Source organism: Podarcis tiliguerta, assembly GCF_965153285.1.
Source record: "Podarcis tiliguerta genome assembly, chromosome: 10".
NCBI classification, from domain to species: Eukaryota; Metazoa; Chordata; class Lepidosauria; order Squamata; family Lacertidae; genus Podarcis; species Podarcis tiliguerta.
This window is the reverse complement of record NC_139543.1, coordinates 23,414,280-23,431,375: the sequence shown is the minus strand read 5'-3', so window position 1 is coordinate 23,431,375 and position 17,096 is coordinate 23,414,280. Positions and strand designations below refer to the sequence as shown.

General features: G+C 42.2%; 1 protein-coding gene across 8 annotated transcripts in view; it reads right to left on the bottom strand.

The window, feature by feature from the left end:
• Window positions 1–17,096, bottom strand: part of DOCK4 (dedicator of cytokinesis 4) — a 247,223-nt gene that overhangs the window by 158,755 nt on the left and 71,372 nt on the right. For all 8 annotated transcript variants that reach the window (XM_083399233.1, XM_083399234.1, XM_083399227.1 and 5 more), the window contains exons 2-3: window positions 2,354–2,437; window positions 826–866 (exon numbers count right to left, since the gene is read on the bottom strand). In XM_083399233.1, coding sequence (XP_083255359.1) covers window positions 826–866; window positions 2,354–2,437 — 125 coding nt within the window. The remainder of the gene's footprint in view (window positions 1–825; window positions 867–2,353; window positions 2,438–17,096) is intronic.

The window sequence follows — 17,096 nt, the reverse complement described above, 5'->3', positions numbered from 1 at the left end:
CTGCCGCCATTGTCCCTCACTGACATTTCAGAGAGTGTGTGTGTTAGGAAGGTTGTTTAATAGAGAATAACTGTGAGAACAGGGATGTCTTGGGTCTGATTCAGCTGGGCTTTTCTTATGTTCTTATGTCCCTGAACTACACAAAGTGGCTGGTAAGTAGCTAAGCTGCTGAATTAATTATCTGCAATTCCATTTCCTCCTGATAAACTACTTCAAGTGAGACAGATCCTATCCCTTCAGAGCCTTTGTTCCCTCCTCGTTCTTCAAGCCTAATAATAATAATAATAATAATAATAATTTATTTATACCCGGCCCATCTGGGTACTCTCCATACAATATTAAAAACCATGATAAAAACAAGATAAAATATCAAACATTAAAAACTTCACCAAACAGGGCTGCCTTCAGATGTTTTCTAAAAGTCAGGTAGTTGTTTATTTCCTTGACATCTGATGGTAGGGTATTCCACAGGGTGGGTGCCACTACCAAGAAGGCCCTCTGCCTGGTTCCCTGTAGCCTCAGTGAGGGAACTGCCAGAAGGCCCTCAGAGCTGGACCTCAAGGTCTGGACAGAATGATGGGGCTGGAGACGCTCTTTCAGGTATATAGTGTGTGTGTATTTCAGGTGTGTGTGTGTATTCTTCTTTTTTCTAGTGCTACTATCATCAGCCTACCACAGGCTACAACCACCTTTTTAATGCCTTAAACGTTACTGCTACTTGGTTATGCCAAATAGCTTGTTTTTTGTGTGGCAGCTTTATAATTCGTATGAGTATTTCAGCGTGATTTTACATGCATTTCAGGTGAGCAACAAAAGTGGTTTTACCTTGAGGTTGGGGTTTTTTAAGGCAAATCCTCTGTACCAGCCTGTAGAAAAATAATAACAATTGATATGTAAACTTACATTTTATCTGAAAAACTCTCTGACATATGTCATCTACAATAATAAAAAGGGGCAGATGGATTCATAGCATGCTATTGTGTCAGCAGCGACACATAACGCAAATCTCATACCCTTTAATGGGTCTTGTGCAGAAAGAAAAACGTTCACAATTGAAGTTTCCACCCCCACTCGTATGTAACTAGCACAAACTAACACCCATTTTAAAAAAATCAGAGAGTTGTAAACAACAGCACATAAATAAATAGATATCCTTTCAGCACTGGTATGAAAAGGAGAATCTGAAACATAGCAGAGGGTATGCATTTATATTTTCTTTGTCTAACAGACAGAAATTTAACCCATTAAATCAAGAGAGAAAAGAACTCTAGTCTCATGGCCAGGGCTTTTATTCAGCCAGAACTCGCAGGAATTCAGTTTCGGCACTTCTCAGGCGGGAGCCATTTCCATTATAAGAGAACAAGGAAGGTTTTCGTGGTAGGGTTGCCACATTTCAAAAAGTGAAAATCCTGCTTTTGGCAAAGTTGTCGAGCTTTTTTAATGGGTTACCATAGGTCTGGATTACAGTGATTTTCGCCCAGACACTATTTGTGGCTGCTTGAATTCCAGCTATGTCCGGGAAGTTCCAAACATATGGCAACCCTAGTTCCTTGTGATGTCTAGCACCTTTTTTCTAGAAAAATAGCACTGCTCATGGCATTGCTAAAGCTACACATTTTTCCTGACAAGCACACATTTTTGGAATAATACAGTTTAGCATCCAGTATCACATGAGCGGTACTAGATGCTTTACTCAAAGATTTTGGTGTTATTTTTTCTTACCTCTGCAGGAGGTGACTGACAATGTACAGTCATACCTCGGGTTACAGATGCTTCAGGTTGCATTTTTTGGGGTTACAGACCTGCCAAAACCCAGAAGTACCGGAAAGGGTTACTTCCGGGTTTCGGCGGTTGCACATGCGCAGAAGCGCTAAATTGCACTTTGCACATGCGCAGAAGTGCTGAATTGCAACTTCCGTGTGCACAGAAGCGCCGCTGCGGGTTGCAAACGTGCATCCCGCACGGATCACGTTTGCAACCCGAGTGGCCACTGTACTTGTTTATAATTTGGAGCAGTGTCTAGATTTTGCTTTCATGGCTACTGAAAATGCCTACTGTACATAAAATAATTATTTCCCCACTGACCATAGTTGCTTTCTCCACAGTATCTGGGTGACTGGACTAATTCTGATATATTTTGGGTTAGAAACATTTAATTTTGTAGGCGATTTCCTGTTACAACGGCATGTCCAAACTCTGTTGCCTTTTCTCATCGAAGATTAAAGTTGGTTTTTTCCCCATTAAATAGGCACTCATCTAGAGCAAACACACTGATCCTGCCTCAGTGTAATGAGGTGAAATGACCTTGGACAACCTTCCCACCAGACAGTCCTGTACTAATGTCAACACTTACCATCACATTTCTCCAGTATTTGAACAGTGTCTCCAATCTCCAGTGATAAGCCATGGGGAACTGCTCCTCGAAAACTTGCAATTACTGAAAGAGATATTAAATTCCAATTAAACATATATATACATTTAACAAGCCACATGTTTGCCATTAAACTTTCACTATAAGGAAAAGCATGGCCATTAATTTTTTCTAAAACACATAGTAATATAAGATGTATTCATGGGCATAGCCAGGGGGAGCAGCTGCCCCCCTCAATAAAAATCAATAAAAATACATAGCTAACTGAGGTTCTGCCTCCCCATACAAAAGGCCTGGCCCCTCCCTCACAAAAATCCTAGCTACACCCAGGGATGTATCTACTAAAAATATCAGATTATGGTTTTAGTGGGTAGGTGGCAAGAGCTTCTTTTTTCTTACTTTTACCCAATAAAAGAAAAAGGCGTTCCCTTAACAATAAGTAACAGAAACATGAGCAGTTTCTAGTATAAGGAGGGGGGGGGAAGTCTCTTCATACCACTATGAATAGAGCTGCAAAAATATGCAGACAAATTCATAGTAAAATCTAGGGCTGTGCTTAGATACTTAATGGTCCCTTTATTATAAATCTAGATAAAACCTGTAGCAATTAGATAATGACAAAACATACTGAGTATGAGAAGGAATGTGTTTTATTTTGTATTTCTCTTTTGGGGATTTATTTATTTATTTTGCTGATTTTCAGGTGAGAAAAGGTATAGAAATCAGTGGGGGGGGGGGTAAGTGAAAAGGGGATTTTTTTTTCCTTGCACCCACAGAATCAGAGTTCACCCCCACTAGGGATCTCAATTGCCACAATAGTTTAGGATGCCCCAACTCATGGTTGCAATTAGCCTTGCTAATTTCTGTGTTAATTTTTATTCTGATCCACTTCCCTTGGCCAAGGTTTATGAGCTTTTTTCTTTTTGCAAAATCTCCCCCCAAACACTAAGTTTCTGAGTTTTTTGGGGGGGAAATATACACTTCCAATATGGGCTGCCATGCACCTGGAATTTCCCGGACATTTTAAGCAATTTCTGAAAAATCCGCCTGGCTGTTGTTTTCGGAGAACGAATCCGAGATATGTCCGGAAAGTTCTGGACGTATGGCAGCCCTATTTTTAAAGGACTAGCATGGGGTTTAAACGTGATTGTAGCAATCTTACAAGTCTCATAGAACTTTGTAAAGGCTAAACTAAAAAAAAAGTAGGAGAGAGTGACTTTACAGGGTCATTCCTAAGATGAGGAGTACAAATGCTGAAAGGGACTGCTACAGCATTTAAATTCCCTGCAAAAGATCAGATACATGCTCTGAGAAGAAAGAGTCCCCTTTTTTACATGAATGTTTCAAAGGGACTTTACCTGCACTTCAGTTTTGTTTTCTAAAATGTGGGCAAAAATAAATGTGTGGGTGGAGAAGGGAAAAGATAAATATGTTAGACACTGGTAATCCAGTTATCCTTTTTGATGTTAACCAGTGGGTATAGTAATACTGGTAAAGAAATATCAATTTGGGCCAAAACTTGCACTCTCCTCCATAATCTCACAACCGAAATCAGCAACTGTAAGAAGCTCAATAGACAAAAGTAAGGGTGCAACAAGAATGAAAGGAAATCCATCAGACTGGCTGAGAAAGCAAGACTCCAGTAAGGAGGAAGCAGCTGTGGAATTGCAGATGTGCACGGAGAATTACTTATCAGCCCAATCAAGGAACTGCAATGATCTTTCAAGTCCCAGCTACATGACAAATTGCCTTTAAAGTACCAGCTGCTCTCTCAAAGACACTGCTTGCGAGTTAAGTCCCACAACAGGAAAGAGGGGAGGAAGGAGGGCAGCGCACAAGGTCAATGGCGCCCTGAAACAGTAATCCTGAAGACACTTCCTCTGCAGCCTCCCGGTTGTGAGCTGTACAAAACAACGATCTTTACAAAATAGCCTTTCTAAAGGCGGAAATCATCCCGTCTCAGCAGATGCAAGAGCCGTCTCAGCAGAAACATAGCACAGCTGGAAGCAAACTTTCCTGGGCATTGCCAGTATTAAAACGATTGTCATTGTTATGTGTCTTGTTATGGATAATGGCAATCCGTACAGTGCGTACGAACCCATGGCACAAAGGGGCACCATTTCAAATTCCCACAGCAGCAGTGGTAGCAGAGGGGAAGGTTTGTTTAAGGACTCGCTCTTCAGTGTCAAACTGGAAAAATACAGGGGCTTGGGGTCTATGATAAGTCAGAAGGGAAGTTACCTATTCAGAAACTTCAGAAGGCTCTCCTGGAGAATGTGGGAACAAGCACACTGGGCAGCAGAGAGGAAAGGAAACTTGCCTTTCATAAATCTCTTCCCAATCATTTAATATTACAATCAAAATCGGACTATTTTAGGAACATTTGGGGTTGTCCTTTGTACCCTTCATAACTTCAATTGTTGTGCGGTTATCAACGCAGAACTGTCAACACAATAGCCTGTTACAATTATGATTATTTGGAAAACAAAGGGATTCAAGGGTTCAGCATGAATTCAGTATGCATTCCATGCATTCTGTCCACATAATTGTTCACAATAATAGTACAGTGGTATCTTGGTTTGCAACCGCTTTGGATTACAACCGTTTTGGATTACAACCACGTCAAACCCGGAAGTGCGTGTCTTCTTTTTTTTTGGATTGCAACCAAATTGGGGTGGGGAAGCCCCATTGGCGAAAACGTGCCTTCGGTTACAACCTGTTTTGGTTTACAACCGGACCTCCGGAACGGATTATGGTTGTAAACCATGGTACCACTGTACGTCGAAACAGTTAAGTTACTGAGAGATCCAGAGGAATAATCTCATGTGTTCTTAAACGTAGAAGAAACAACCTAAGCAGGCCTAGAACCACATTCTACATTCAGTGGGGCGCTGGAGTCAGTCTTGGTCTGTTACACCTCCCCGTCCACACTGTGTTTAATCAGGATACTTGGATTTAGGCCCTACCAATGAGATTAATCCATTATTTTATATTTTTATTTTGCAGTTGACAGAGCTTGTGAAGAGGAATCTCCATATGTACAAATAGGCTTATTTCATGCCTCATATTCTGTGAGTGGGCACGGTTCACTCTCTCACCCCACTGAGTTTAGATACACTCAGGGGATGGGGGTGGGGTGAACTGGTTCATGGAAATAGTAGAGTTGTTGATTTGGAAGGGACCCCGAGGGTCATCTAGTCCAACCCCCTGCAATGCAGGATTTTATTTTATTTTTGCCCGATGTGGGGCTCGAACCCACAACATTGAGCTCAAGAGTCTAATGCTTTACCAGCTGAGCTATCCTAGTCATATTCAGCATAGTAAACCTGCAAATTTTGTGGGGGTTACATTCCAGGAATGACATCTAATGCCAAAATCATGTAAAGTCAAAACACATTGGGTTCCATAGCGGTTGCAATTGCCAACATATTTTTTCCCGGATGCCCATTCCCCCCCCCTTTTTTTTTTTTTGCCAAGCATGTAAAGCTGGATGTGCATAAATTGTGGGCTTACTGTACTTTATATGGTCCTGATGAACAAGACCAAATACGGGAGTCAAAGCATGTGGCGCTATTAATGACCAAATAGACATTTGTATCTTTCACTCAGGGGTCTGTCCTCAGTGGCAGCAAACACGACAGATGTCAATACCAGCACAGGCTTCTAACATAAACAGTTCACCATAGCTCTGCACATGTCCCTCTAGAACAGGACTGGAGAATCTCTCTTCTCTCCCCCACACCTGTCAAGGACCACATTTCCACATGGTTAACCTATCAGGACTGCGTGATGGAGGTGTGTGAGGAACCAGGGTAAAGTGGATTGAGTTTGTGAAATGGACAGGGTTTTGAAACTAGGTCAGGGCCACAACTTCCTCACTTCTGCTTCAGAAGGAGTGAAACAGGAAAGTAAAATCCTGTTATTTTACTTTGCTGTAAATTTGTGTGTTGCAGAATACTTGTTCACACTTACAAACCTAATAATAATAATAATTGGCATTATTATTATTTATGATTTCTTCCCCAGCCACTCTGGGCGGCTTCCAACAAAAGATTAAAACAACATTAAAACATCAGTCATTAAAAACTTCCCTAAACAGGGCTGAAATAATGCATCCCAGAAGATCAGAAGATTCCTGTGGTCTTACACTTGGGGGATTGCAAGTTTGTTAACTTTATAATGACCATGAGATATGCATGTGTATTTGTTAACAATGCTTATCCAGGCCTTTGGAGCATAGCTGCTCTTCCTGAATTGCTCAGTTGGTCGAGCATGAGACTCCTAATCTCAGGGTCTTGGATTCGAGTCCCACATTGTGCATTGCAAGGGGTTGGACTAAATGATTCTTGTGGTCCAAGTCTGTGATTCGATGAAGGCATTAACCGCTGCAATCTGAATGAGGTTTTGATTGATTGTTTAAATGTGTTGTGATTAATAGTGTTATTTTATGTTCACTGACCCGAGCTACCTTTCAGGAGGAAGCATTGGGGGAAAATAACTAACTAAATAAATGCACTTGTTCGCTAACTTAAGCTGCAATCTTATTTATGCTTACCCGAGAAAAAGTCCCATAGGAATCATTGGGTGTCACCCCTGAATAGACATGTAAAGGATTGTGCTATCAATTTAATTTATCATTACTAAAATTCCTTCATGAAACACGGAAAAGTATTCTAATGTCGCAATAGTGCAATAAGAAGGAAATACAAACTCTGGGCATTGCCCCACCCTTTGAAAGTGCATTCTGATTTATTTATTTTAAAAAATGTAAGACAGTGAGCAGTTGGAACATAATTAGCTACACTTACCCTTCCATACATTTTTACTATATAAACAAGCGCTGAATGTTTCGGGCTCCACTTCTTCTCTTTGCTTATATAAAAAAGCCAACTTGTCGCTAAGCAAGTAACGCATTTTATCTCTATCCGTAGTGCCCTATGGCTTCATACAACATGAAGACGATTTGGGCTTTTTGTTTTTGTTTTGTTTTTAAAGCAGATAAATCAAAACTACTCACACAGAGCTTTATGTTGATTTAACATAAAAGCTGGAATTATGCCAGCTATGGGCAGAGGTCACCCCTGGCTGAGAAACTTACTCTTCTTCCCTTCTCCCTCCCCATCCAACCTTCTGTTAGTGTTTGGATTTGCAAATACTGCTGGACACTGTTGCATGCTTCAAAAATACTTCCAATTTTATTCTTCTTATTCTACTGCTGTGAATGACCCTGTCCATCTGTCAAGACTAATCCTGAACATCTGTACTGGGTTGGGTTGCCATATTTCAAGAGGGAAAAACCCAAAGCACCACCTTTCGGAAATTCCCCCCAGACATCAATTCCGCCTTTGAAGTCCCTGTAATGTCTGGGGAAATCCAGACATATGGCAGCCCTATGTCTACTGGGATGCCTGTCTACAAGACCAACATGTTGTCACATTTAATGGAGTGTCATGTATTTGTTGGCGGTGCATGTTTTACCCTAGATTATCTGATATTATCTCATGGGCTGCAATCCTATATCCATTTAGGGACGCGGGTGGTGCTGTGGGTTAGGTAAACAGCGTTTTTGTGCTATGCTCTGGTTCGCCAGAAGCGGCTCAGTCATGCTGGCCACATGACCCGGAAGCTGTACGCCAGCTCCCTCGGCCAATAAAGCGAGATGAGCGCCACAACCCAAGAGTCATCTGCGACTGGACCTATGGTCAGGGGTCCCTTTGCCTTTTTAAGTCCCATTGAACACAATGGTACTTCTTCCTGAGCGGCCATGCTTAAGATTGAGCCGTAGCATGAGCATATATGAGAAAAAGGGAGTGAGGTTAAACTCCATTTATATTGTATGTAACCCGCCAAGTTAAAAGGGGAGGAGTGCTATGGTCCAGAATGGTTTAACACAAAAATGAGGTGGAAGAAAGCTACAAAACTTCCTGAAACACAGGCAACAAATGAGCGTAGGCACATTTGCAGAAAGAGGCACCCTGTCAAAAGTGATAGAACAAAGAATGAAATAAGAGTCTTGTTATTTGATCCAGCACATTCACGAACTTTGCTGCAAAATACAGATAGAATTCTAAGAGAGGCCTTGTGCCAAGGTCAGTTTCAATACAGCTAAGCCCATGTGCCTGGCAGAATTACTCAAAAGAAGGTAGAAGGGCATGGCAGAAAGCAAAGGTGGCATCAGGCAACTGTGAAAGTAGACCAGATAGCCACAAATCCAGTTGGCAGCCTCCTGGCAAACAAGACACCCAGAACTGCATGGATCCTTATCCTAGATAACCTGTTTTCTACTGCACTTTTCAAGCAGTGGGAAGCTTTCCAGAAGCTGTCAAGGTGAGAGCATAAATTGCAAGCTTGGGAGAAAGGTACGGCTTGCCAGACGATGCAAGGTTCATTGGCGGCTACAAATAATGGCTAGCTCAATACCAATTACACCAGGATTTATGGGAGGGAAGATAGGCTTCCAAAAATGCTATACTAATTATGTTTATTGGTACCCAATAAGGAAGGGTTCCCTTGCAGCACTCCTGGTTCCTGACAGTTTCCTATGAGCCAATCTTAACCCTGACTTAATCTGGAGACACAACTTTGGATGGCAATACCAAATCCACATGCATTTGCACACAGCTCACAATAGATGATGTTCACAATGGAAGTTCTTCATAATTCAGATTTATATACTCGGTTCTTATAGGTAGATCAGCAGTGAGCAAGCGAAGGTTCCATCCAACTTGGCGCAATGAAGGAAGACTCATGAATCTCCAAAATAATTATTCTCAAGCAGCCATAGATTTAATTACAGTACATGAAAACATTTCTGCCTCATTTTAAAATGGGTTCTGGGTGGGCAGAGAAAACAAGGTGGAGAGTGAAGATTTTTTAAAAAAAAACAACCCACTAAATATTGGTCAATAGTGTAATTTATTTAAGAGGTATGTTTGTGAGGGGCGAGAGAACATTAACGGCAATTGGATTTATTTTATTGTTCCCCAATGAGAAATGAGGCACTTAAACTTCACTTGCGCAATGATCTAATTATGGAGTTTATTTCAGAGTAATATAAAAAGAATGACCCTTTAATTACATACCATACAGCAGACAGCTGGAACAATCAGGGTGCCCAGGTCTGTTTAATACCACTTTGAAAAAGTGAGTGCTATTTCCAGTATATATTCATGCACATACAGAGAGCAATAAAGTCTTGCGCGACCTGAAAATACTACCTCACCACGCACGCAAATTAACAAATCTATGCGAAGTAGAATAAGCCTAACACCAAATACCTTCGTCACAGAGCGCTATAGTATTCTATCAATGAACAGGATAGCTGCAGAAGTCTGTTCTCATTAAACAGCATGAGCCCAGCTGATAAATCTCATATGCATTGTGAGAGAAAGCCCCATAGCAAATGTCCAAGTTAACAGTGCGCACGTTTCCTTCCTTCATAACAGAACAAAGTTAAAGACTCAAATGCCTGCTAGCTTCTGGATATAATAAAAGTTAATGACGCTTTCCTCAGCATTCATAATCTTTCTAAGGTTTAACTGCCTTTCATTGCAGCAAGACGACAACGATCACACTGTGTGTGCATGACAATACTGCAGTGTAAATCTGACATAACATATGTTGCCTTCTGAGCATCTTTTGGGTGGTGGGGATTGGTTCTAGGTTTTACCCATGAAAAGCACAACTCTCATTTCTTTCTTTTTTCAGGCACCAATGTTCCTTTATAGAATAAATGAAAGCGAACTAGTTTGTTTCCCCCCCCCCCCAAAAAAAAACCTTCTAAAATTGACTTCTGTACATTGACTAGCTGTCAGATATTGACCAAATGCTTCATACTGCCATTTGAAATCTAATTGTTTTTGGTAATATTTAATATGTGGCATGCGCTGACCAGAGAACCTTTAAAAAAAAAGTATAGAAATGTTGCACTTCATTGAAATAGAACACTATTTAGTATGAGATGGATGGCAAGCAATGCTACTTAGGGTTTTTTGGCAATGGTTGACACCTGAAAAAATCAAAGTAGTAAAGAGACAATTTGAATTTCAAGATAATAAGTTGTTACTGAAAATTCAAATTTTACAGGCAAAATCTGGATGCGTCAAAATGAAAATTGTGCAAACTTTCACACTGTTGCCAATACTCATTTCAGCTCTAAATTACACTTAATACTACAGCATCAGGATAGTCCTTATTGATTTCGTATCATGTCTGCTATTTGAGACACAATTGGGCAATCACAATCTTATATTATTGATTCCTACCTTGCTTTTAAGAGTACAGCATTCTGTAAAGCAACTTTCTCATTCCACCTCACAACACCTCTGTGAGGTAGGTCATTAATAATTCCATTTTACAGACTAGGAAATGAGACGAAGATAGAATAAATTGCCCAAGGCTATCCAGAGAATTCACGACTAGGCAAGAAAAGCAGCAGTCCAATGCTACAAATGGAATTATACTATTTTTTGGTTAAAAGGGGGCGTGGTGGAACAACAATCAAACTGACACAATGGAAGCCTCTCTTTAGAAATTCAAGTACAAATGATCAGCTGCACAAAAGCACCCACTTATTACAGTTATTGGCAACGTTGGAGCCACACTAAAAATTATTTTACACTAAAAAATATTTTATAACCCCTTATCTGAGAAAGGTTCTCAAGAGGGTGGTGGCAGTCTAGATTCAGGAAGGCATGCTTGGAGGAGACTAAATATCTGCATCCATTACTGTGTACAGTCGTACCTTGCTTCTCAAATTTAATCCATTCCAGGAGTCTGCTCAAAACAGTTCGGAAGCCAAGGCGCGGCTTCCGATTGGCTGCAGGAGCTTCCTGCAGCCAATCAGAAGTTATGTCAGATGTTTGGCTTCCAAAAAATGTTTGCAAACTGGAATACTCACTTCCGGGTTTGCGGGGTTCAGGAGCTGATTTGTTCAACAACTAAGGTGTTCAACTACCAAGGTACGACTGTAGTTTCAGGCTTGGTCATGGCACTGAAACTTCCTTGGTCACCCTGGCTGATGAGATTTGTCGGGAGACCAGAATGAGGGAGTGCAAATCTGCTTGTTCTTCTTGACCTCTTGGCCATTTTTGATACCATTGACCACGGTATCCTTGAGGGAGTTTGGCATTGGGGCGGCGGTGGCGGCATTTTGCTTCAGTGGTTCTGTTCCTGCCTCCAGGGATGAAAGGCGGCATACAAATTTAATAATAAACAAACAAGCAAATGTTATACAACCAGGTTCACGAGCCCTGCTAGTTGCCTCTCTGATAAGGTTTTGACAAAGGTTTCCAGGCTCTGGCTCCAAATGGACATTTAAAAAGCAATAGAAATTCTCCACCTGTCTTTTTTATAAAAAACAACAACTCAAGAGTTTATTCACTAGGTAACTCCCAGGCTGAATGACGGTACATCAACTGTCAGAAATATATATATCCATGTATGTGTGTTTGTGTGTCATTATTTCTAAATGTGTCTTTTACTTGCCTGAGAAGCTGACAGATCTTCACCCTCCATTCAACACTAACTATCCATAAAGATGAGTACAGTGGTAAAAGCAGCACATTCTCTTTTCCCCTCCCCCCACCCAGGTGAGACAAACCCATTTTCTCTGCCTATTCCTTTTCATTCCGTGAATTCAGCAAGGTCATTAGCCAAGAATCTGACAGAAGATAACTTTCCAAGAGACATAATAAATGCAACGAAAACTTCTAGCTCAAATAAGCTCATACACACACACACACACACACACACACACTCAAGAAAACAGTACCAGGCACGGAAATTCAGAAGGCTGCAGCTAACGGCTACTCTGCTTCTTCTCCGAGCAAGGAAAATGTATTTATTTCTTTTCCAAAAATAGGAAAGCAGCAGATCACTGGGCCTAGTTCGTTTTTGTCACCTGGACACTGCTAGGCATGGGCGACAGCAGTAAATTTGCATACTCTGAAAGCAATACCCTTATGCAAATGAGTGGGGGGGTGTTGAAGGGCTATAAAGGATGCCTTTTGTGCAAACCTGCAGCTAAACCTCATTCAGACAGGAAGTCTGGTAACTCTAAACCATGGGTAGGCAAACTAAGGCCCGGGGGCCGGATCCAACCCAATAGCCTTCTAAATCTGGCTCACAGATGGTCCGGGAATCAGCGTGTTTTTACATGAGTAGAATGTGTGCTTTTATGTAAAATGCACCTCTGGGTTATTTGTGGGGCATAGGAATTCGCTCATTATTTTTTTCAAAATATAGTCCGGCCCTCCACAAGGTCTGAGGGACAGTGGACCGGCCCCCTGCTGAAAAAGTTTGCTGACCCCTGCTCTAAACAATGGTTGGAATGGATGCACATTGTAAAGCTAAACCATGGGTAAAGTAAATGAGAAAAAGGAGGCAGAAATTCCCTCTGGAGAAGTAAACAGTGAACACATGAGTCTCTGGTCCACTCCTCAGCAGTATTACATCAGCAACAGGTCACATTCATTTCCCAAATAAATAAATAAATTTGTTTATGGGTGGGTTTTTGCTATTAGCCTCTAACTGACAACAACAGAAAAGGGAGACACTGCAGGAAGGGGAAAAAATGGAGAATAGGAGCTTTCGCTGTTGACATTTATTTTAGGAATTTATATCCTGTTTTTCTTGCCAAAGTAACCCATAGCAGCTAACAGTCAATGAATAAAACAACAGTAAGACATTCGAAACAAAAATATAGAGCATAAGACTTCCTCACTAAAAATTCAAAGCACTATAAAGCCAACAGCAAGCACCCACCACAAAACAGTACAGTCCAAATGTATGGGAAAATAAGGTTAGTTCTAGTTTGGTGGCTGAAGTTATGGAAAGCCAAGGTTTGGCAGGCTTCCCTTGTTGATAACCAGTACTTTCCCTAAATGGGGTGAGAAGATACATCATGATTTTTGCAAAGTTCATGTATCATTTAACAAGTTTCAGGAGTGGAATCAGTTTATTCTGCTTCCAAACCCAACATCCATGCAAGGCCTGCTTCTGGTTTGAGGGGACTCCCTCAGTAGGTAGCCTTTGGTAGGTCCTCTCCATTTAAATTTCCCATAATGCCTCTGAGGTGGCATCTTTCCAGGACATTGTGGGATATCTAAAATATTAATTCGGAGCTGGGTTTTGTGATAGTGCAGGACTGGTCCCTGTCAGGGCTCTGGGAACCTCAATAGCTGCTCAAAGATGCAGTATGCTGTCGCCAGGTCCACCACCACACAAAAACCTGCCTCACTTGTACATTCTCCCTTTCCTTGCATCAAAGGAAGGTGTTAAAAACGACCCTCAGTATTTGTGCAAAAAAGATATCTCAACCTGCAGAGAAACTAGCCTCAGAGTCATCATGATACAGTCTAGTTCGAGAACCTCTTTTTCTTCTCAGATAATGTCTCCTTCAAAGCAGGTGGCACTGTGGTCCAAACCACTGAGCCTCTTGGACTTGCCGATCTGGTCGGCGGTTCAAATCCCCACAACAGAGTGAGCTCCTGTTATTCTGTCCCAGCTCCTGGCAGCATAGCAGTTCGAAAGCATGCCAGTGCAAATAGATAAATAGGTACCACTGCGACAGGAAGGTAAACGGTGTTTCCGTGCACTCTGATTTCCGTCACAGTGCTCCGTTGTGCCAGAAGCGGTGTAGTCATGCTGGCCACATGACCCGGAAAGCTGTCTGTGGACAAATGCTGGCTCCCTTGGCCTGAAAGTGAGATGAGCGCCGCAACCCCGTAGTCACCTTTGACCGGACTTAACTGTCCAGGGGTCCTTTACCTTGCCTTTTACCTTCAAAGCTATCCACACCCCAACTCTGCATCTAAGGCCATGCACACACTCCCATTTACTCTGCAACCAGCATGCCTCCACTGCTGTTTTGGGATGCAGTCTACAAATGACTTTACCACAGTCCACATCTATCTTGTCATTTCTTATGAGATACAACATTTTGGTGCATCTTTCCCCAGAACAGCTTTGATCCACACGTGGGGTGGGGGGGGAAGAGAGAGAGGACAACCTAGCTGTGTATAGAGCTAATAATGTGTACACAACCTAAAACCAGGTATTCCCAGACAGGAATTATGAGCTGTAAGAATATAATAATGTGTGAAGTGGCATTAACTCCCATCTTTGGAAGAACTGTACGGTTCCCGTTGTCTTAGGAAAGCAAACAACATCCTGCAGGATTCATCTCACCCGGGACACAGTCTGTTTGCACTACTGCCTTCTGGCAGGAGATATAGAAACATCAAGTCAAGGACAAATAGACTGAAAAACAGTTTCTATCCAAGAGCTGTGGCCTTTTTGAATGCTGTAACTCGATAGTGTGACCTGGGAGTTTGATGGGTGTTGGTGTGGGTGTGGCTGGAATGTGGTTTGTTTGGTTGTTGTTGTTGTTTTGCTTTTGTTGTTTTTAAGGGATGGCACCCAATTTCGTTGCACTTGTGCAATGTTGCACTTGTGTAATGACAATAAAGAATCTATTCTATTCTATTCTATTCTATTCTATTAAGCCCTAAATTTCATTTTACATCTGTTCCAGCATCTATTGCGATCCCAAAGCAATAGCTGCAAGCTGGAGTCATCAGACATGCTGCAGCAATGCTCAAGCTTCCCAAAGTGTGAAATTTTGCTAATCACAGTTCTCACCCTAGCTGGCATATTACTTTGTTTAAAAAGCGGGCGGAGGGGGGGGTGACCCTCTCTTCAGTTTCACTCTTAAAGGCTGCTGATTAACTCAGCATTTTGTCCCACTGAGACTGTGAAAGGCAAATGTCGTGTTTTATATTTGTTCTAGCAATCGGGATAATAACAACTTTCCTTGCAGGCCTCAACAATCAAGGAGGCTCTGGAGCCTGTAGGCATGTTGATGAAGCTCATCAATGAGAAAGTCTTCCTGGGATCCGTTCCATCAAAAACAGCAGGATTCATTACACAGCTTGCCCAAATGAGTCTTTCAGAACTTTAGCAGAAGAAACAGGCATATGCTGGACATTGCTAATAGCCTTTTACCTGTTCCTAGAAGATTATCCAATAGTTTGCACATTGTATTAAAACTGCATCCCTCAGTTGTTGCACTAGGAGGGTAATATCTTTGTTTGCTTTAAGTATCTACATAAGTGAGAAGTGAGAGCTGGACCATAAAGAAGGCTGATCGCCGAAGAATTGATGCTTTTGAATTCTGGTGCTGGAGGAGACTCTTGAGACTGCAAGAACCACAAACCTATCCATTCTTAAGGAACAGTGGCGTAGCGTGGGTTGTCAGCACCCGGAGCAAGGCAAGTAATTTGCGCCCCCCCCCCCGCTGCACTGTCCCTCCCCCAGATAGTCCCTCGCTCTCTCTCCGCACTGCACCGCACGCCTGGCACCCTCCCCTCCACAGTGGGCGGCGACCCGGCGGCTCAGATCGGATTCGCACAGCCAGCACTGCAGTGAGAGAGAGTGAGTGAGCCAGGTAGGAGCAGAGAGCTGCGAGTGCGAGCGCGTGCCCCCCCCCCAGATGTTGCGCCCGGTGCGGCCGGCCCCCCTGCACCCCCCACGCTACGCCACTGTTAAGGAAATCAGCCCTGAGTGCTCACTGGAAGGACAGATCCTGAAGCTGAGACTCCAATACTTTGGCCACCTCGTGAGAAGAGAAGACTCCCTGGAAAAGACCCTGATGTTGGGAAAGATGGAGGGCACAAGGAGAAGGGGACGACAGAGGACGAGATGGCTGGATAGTGTTCTCGAAGCTACCAGCATGAGTTTGACTAAACTGTGGGAGGCAGTGGAAGACAGGAGTGCCTGGCGTGCTCTGGTCCATGGGGTCACTAAATGACTAAACAACAATAACATCTACATAACTACTACAAAAAAAATCTGGGAAGATAATTCTAGTGAATTGTATGTGAACAGTCTGCTGACCCCCTTCCCCACTGTGGGGACGTATTAGCTGCACGAGTATGGAGAGGAACAAAACTATATGCTGGGATACTGCTGAAAAGCTTTAGAGCAGGAGTCCTTGATGTTGCGTCATTTCTAAAGGCAAAGACTCACTCAGGGGATATATTTAGATTCTTTTCAAGTTCCCCTTGTCTAAGGGAATCTGTATATTCACACATACTAATTTTGGAAAGAGGAAACACTGCTTTATACAGACTAGAAAAATGACAAATAAATCTTAAGTCTCATCTCCACGTAGTCTGTGCCAAACACACCAGGACAAAGTTTATAAGAAACCAAAGTTTCAACAGAAAAAAGCAGCCATGAAGCACACATTTGCCCATTGGCAAAAAAGCGAATAGGGCCATATGTCAGAATCTGTGTGTGGGATGAGGGAATCCTGTGGCCCTCCAGAGGGTGTACAGTCTTTTGACAGTGAAGGAAGAACACTTTTTTTCATGAATTGTAGCCCTGGGTGGCCTTAATGCCTATGAATTTGAAGTTGGTGGACATTACTATATCTTATGGGTGCATGGTTTAACTATGCACAATGTGAAGAAGTTCTTTCTTTTGTTTCAGCACTCAGGTTCGCTGAATGTCTATGAGTTCTAGTATTACGAAGGAGAAAAACTTCTATATCTGCTTTCTTAACACGATACACCATTTCATATACCTATATCATGTCATCTCTTAAAATTTTTCTCAACTGAAAAGCCCCTAAGTGTTGTAACGTGTCCCTATATGAGGGTTGCTCCAACCCCTGGTCATTTTGATTGCCTTTTTCTGAACCTTTTCCAGCTCCGCAAGATTC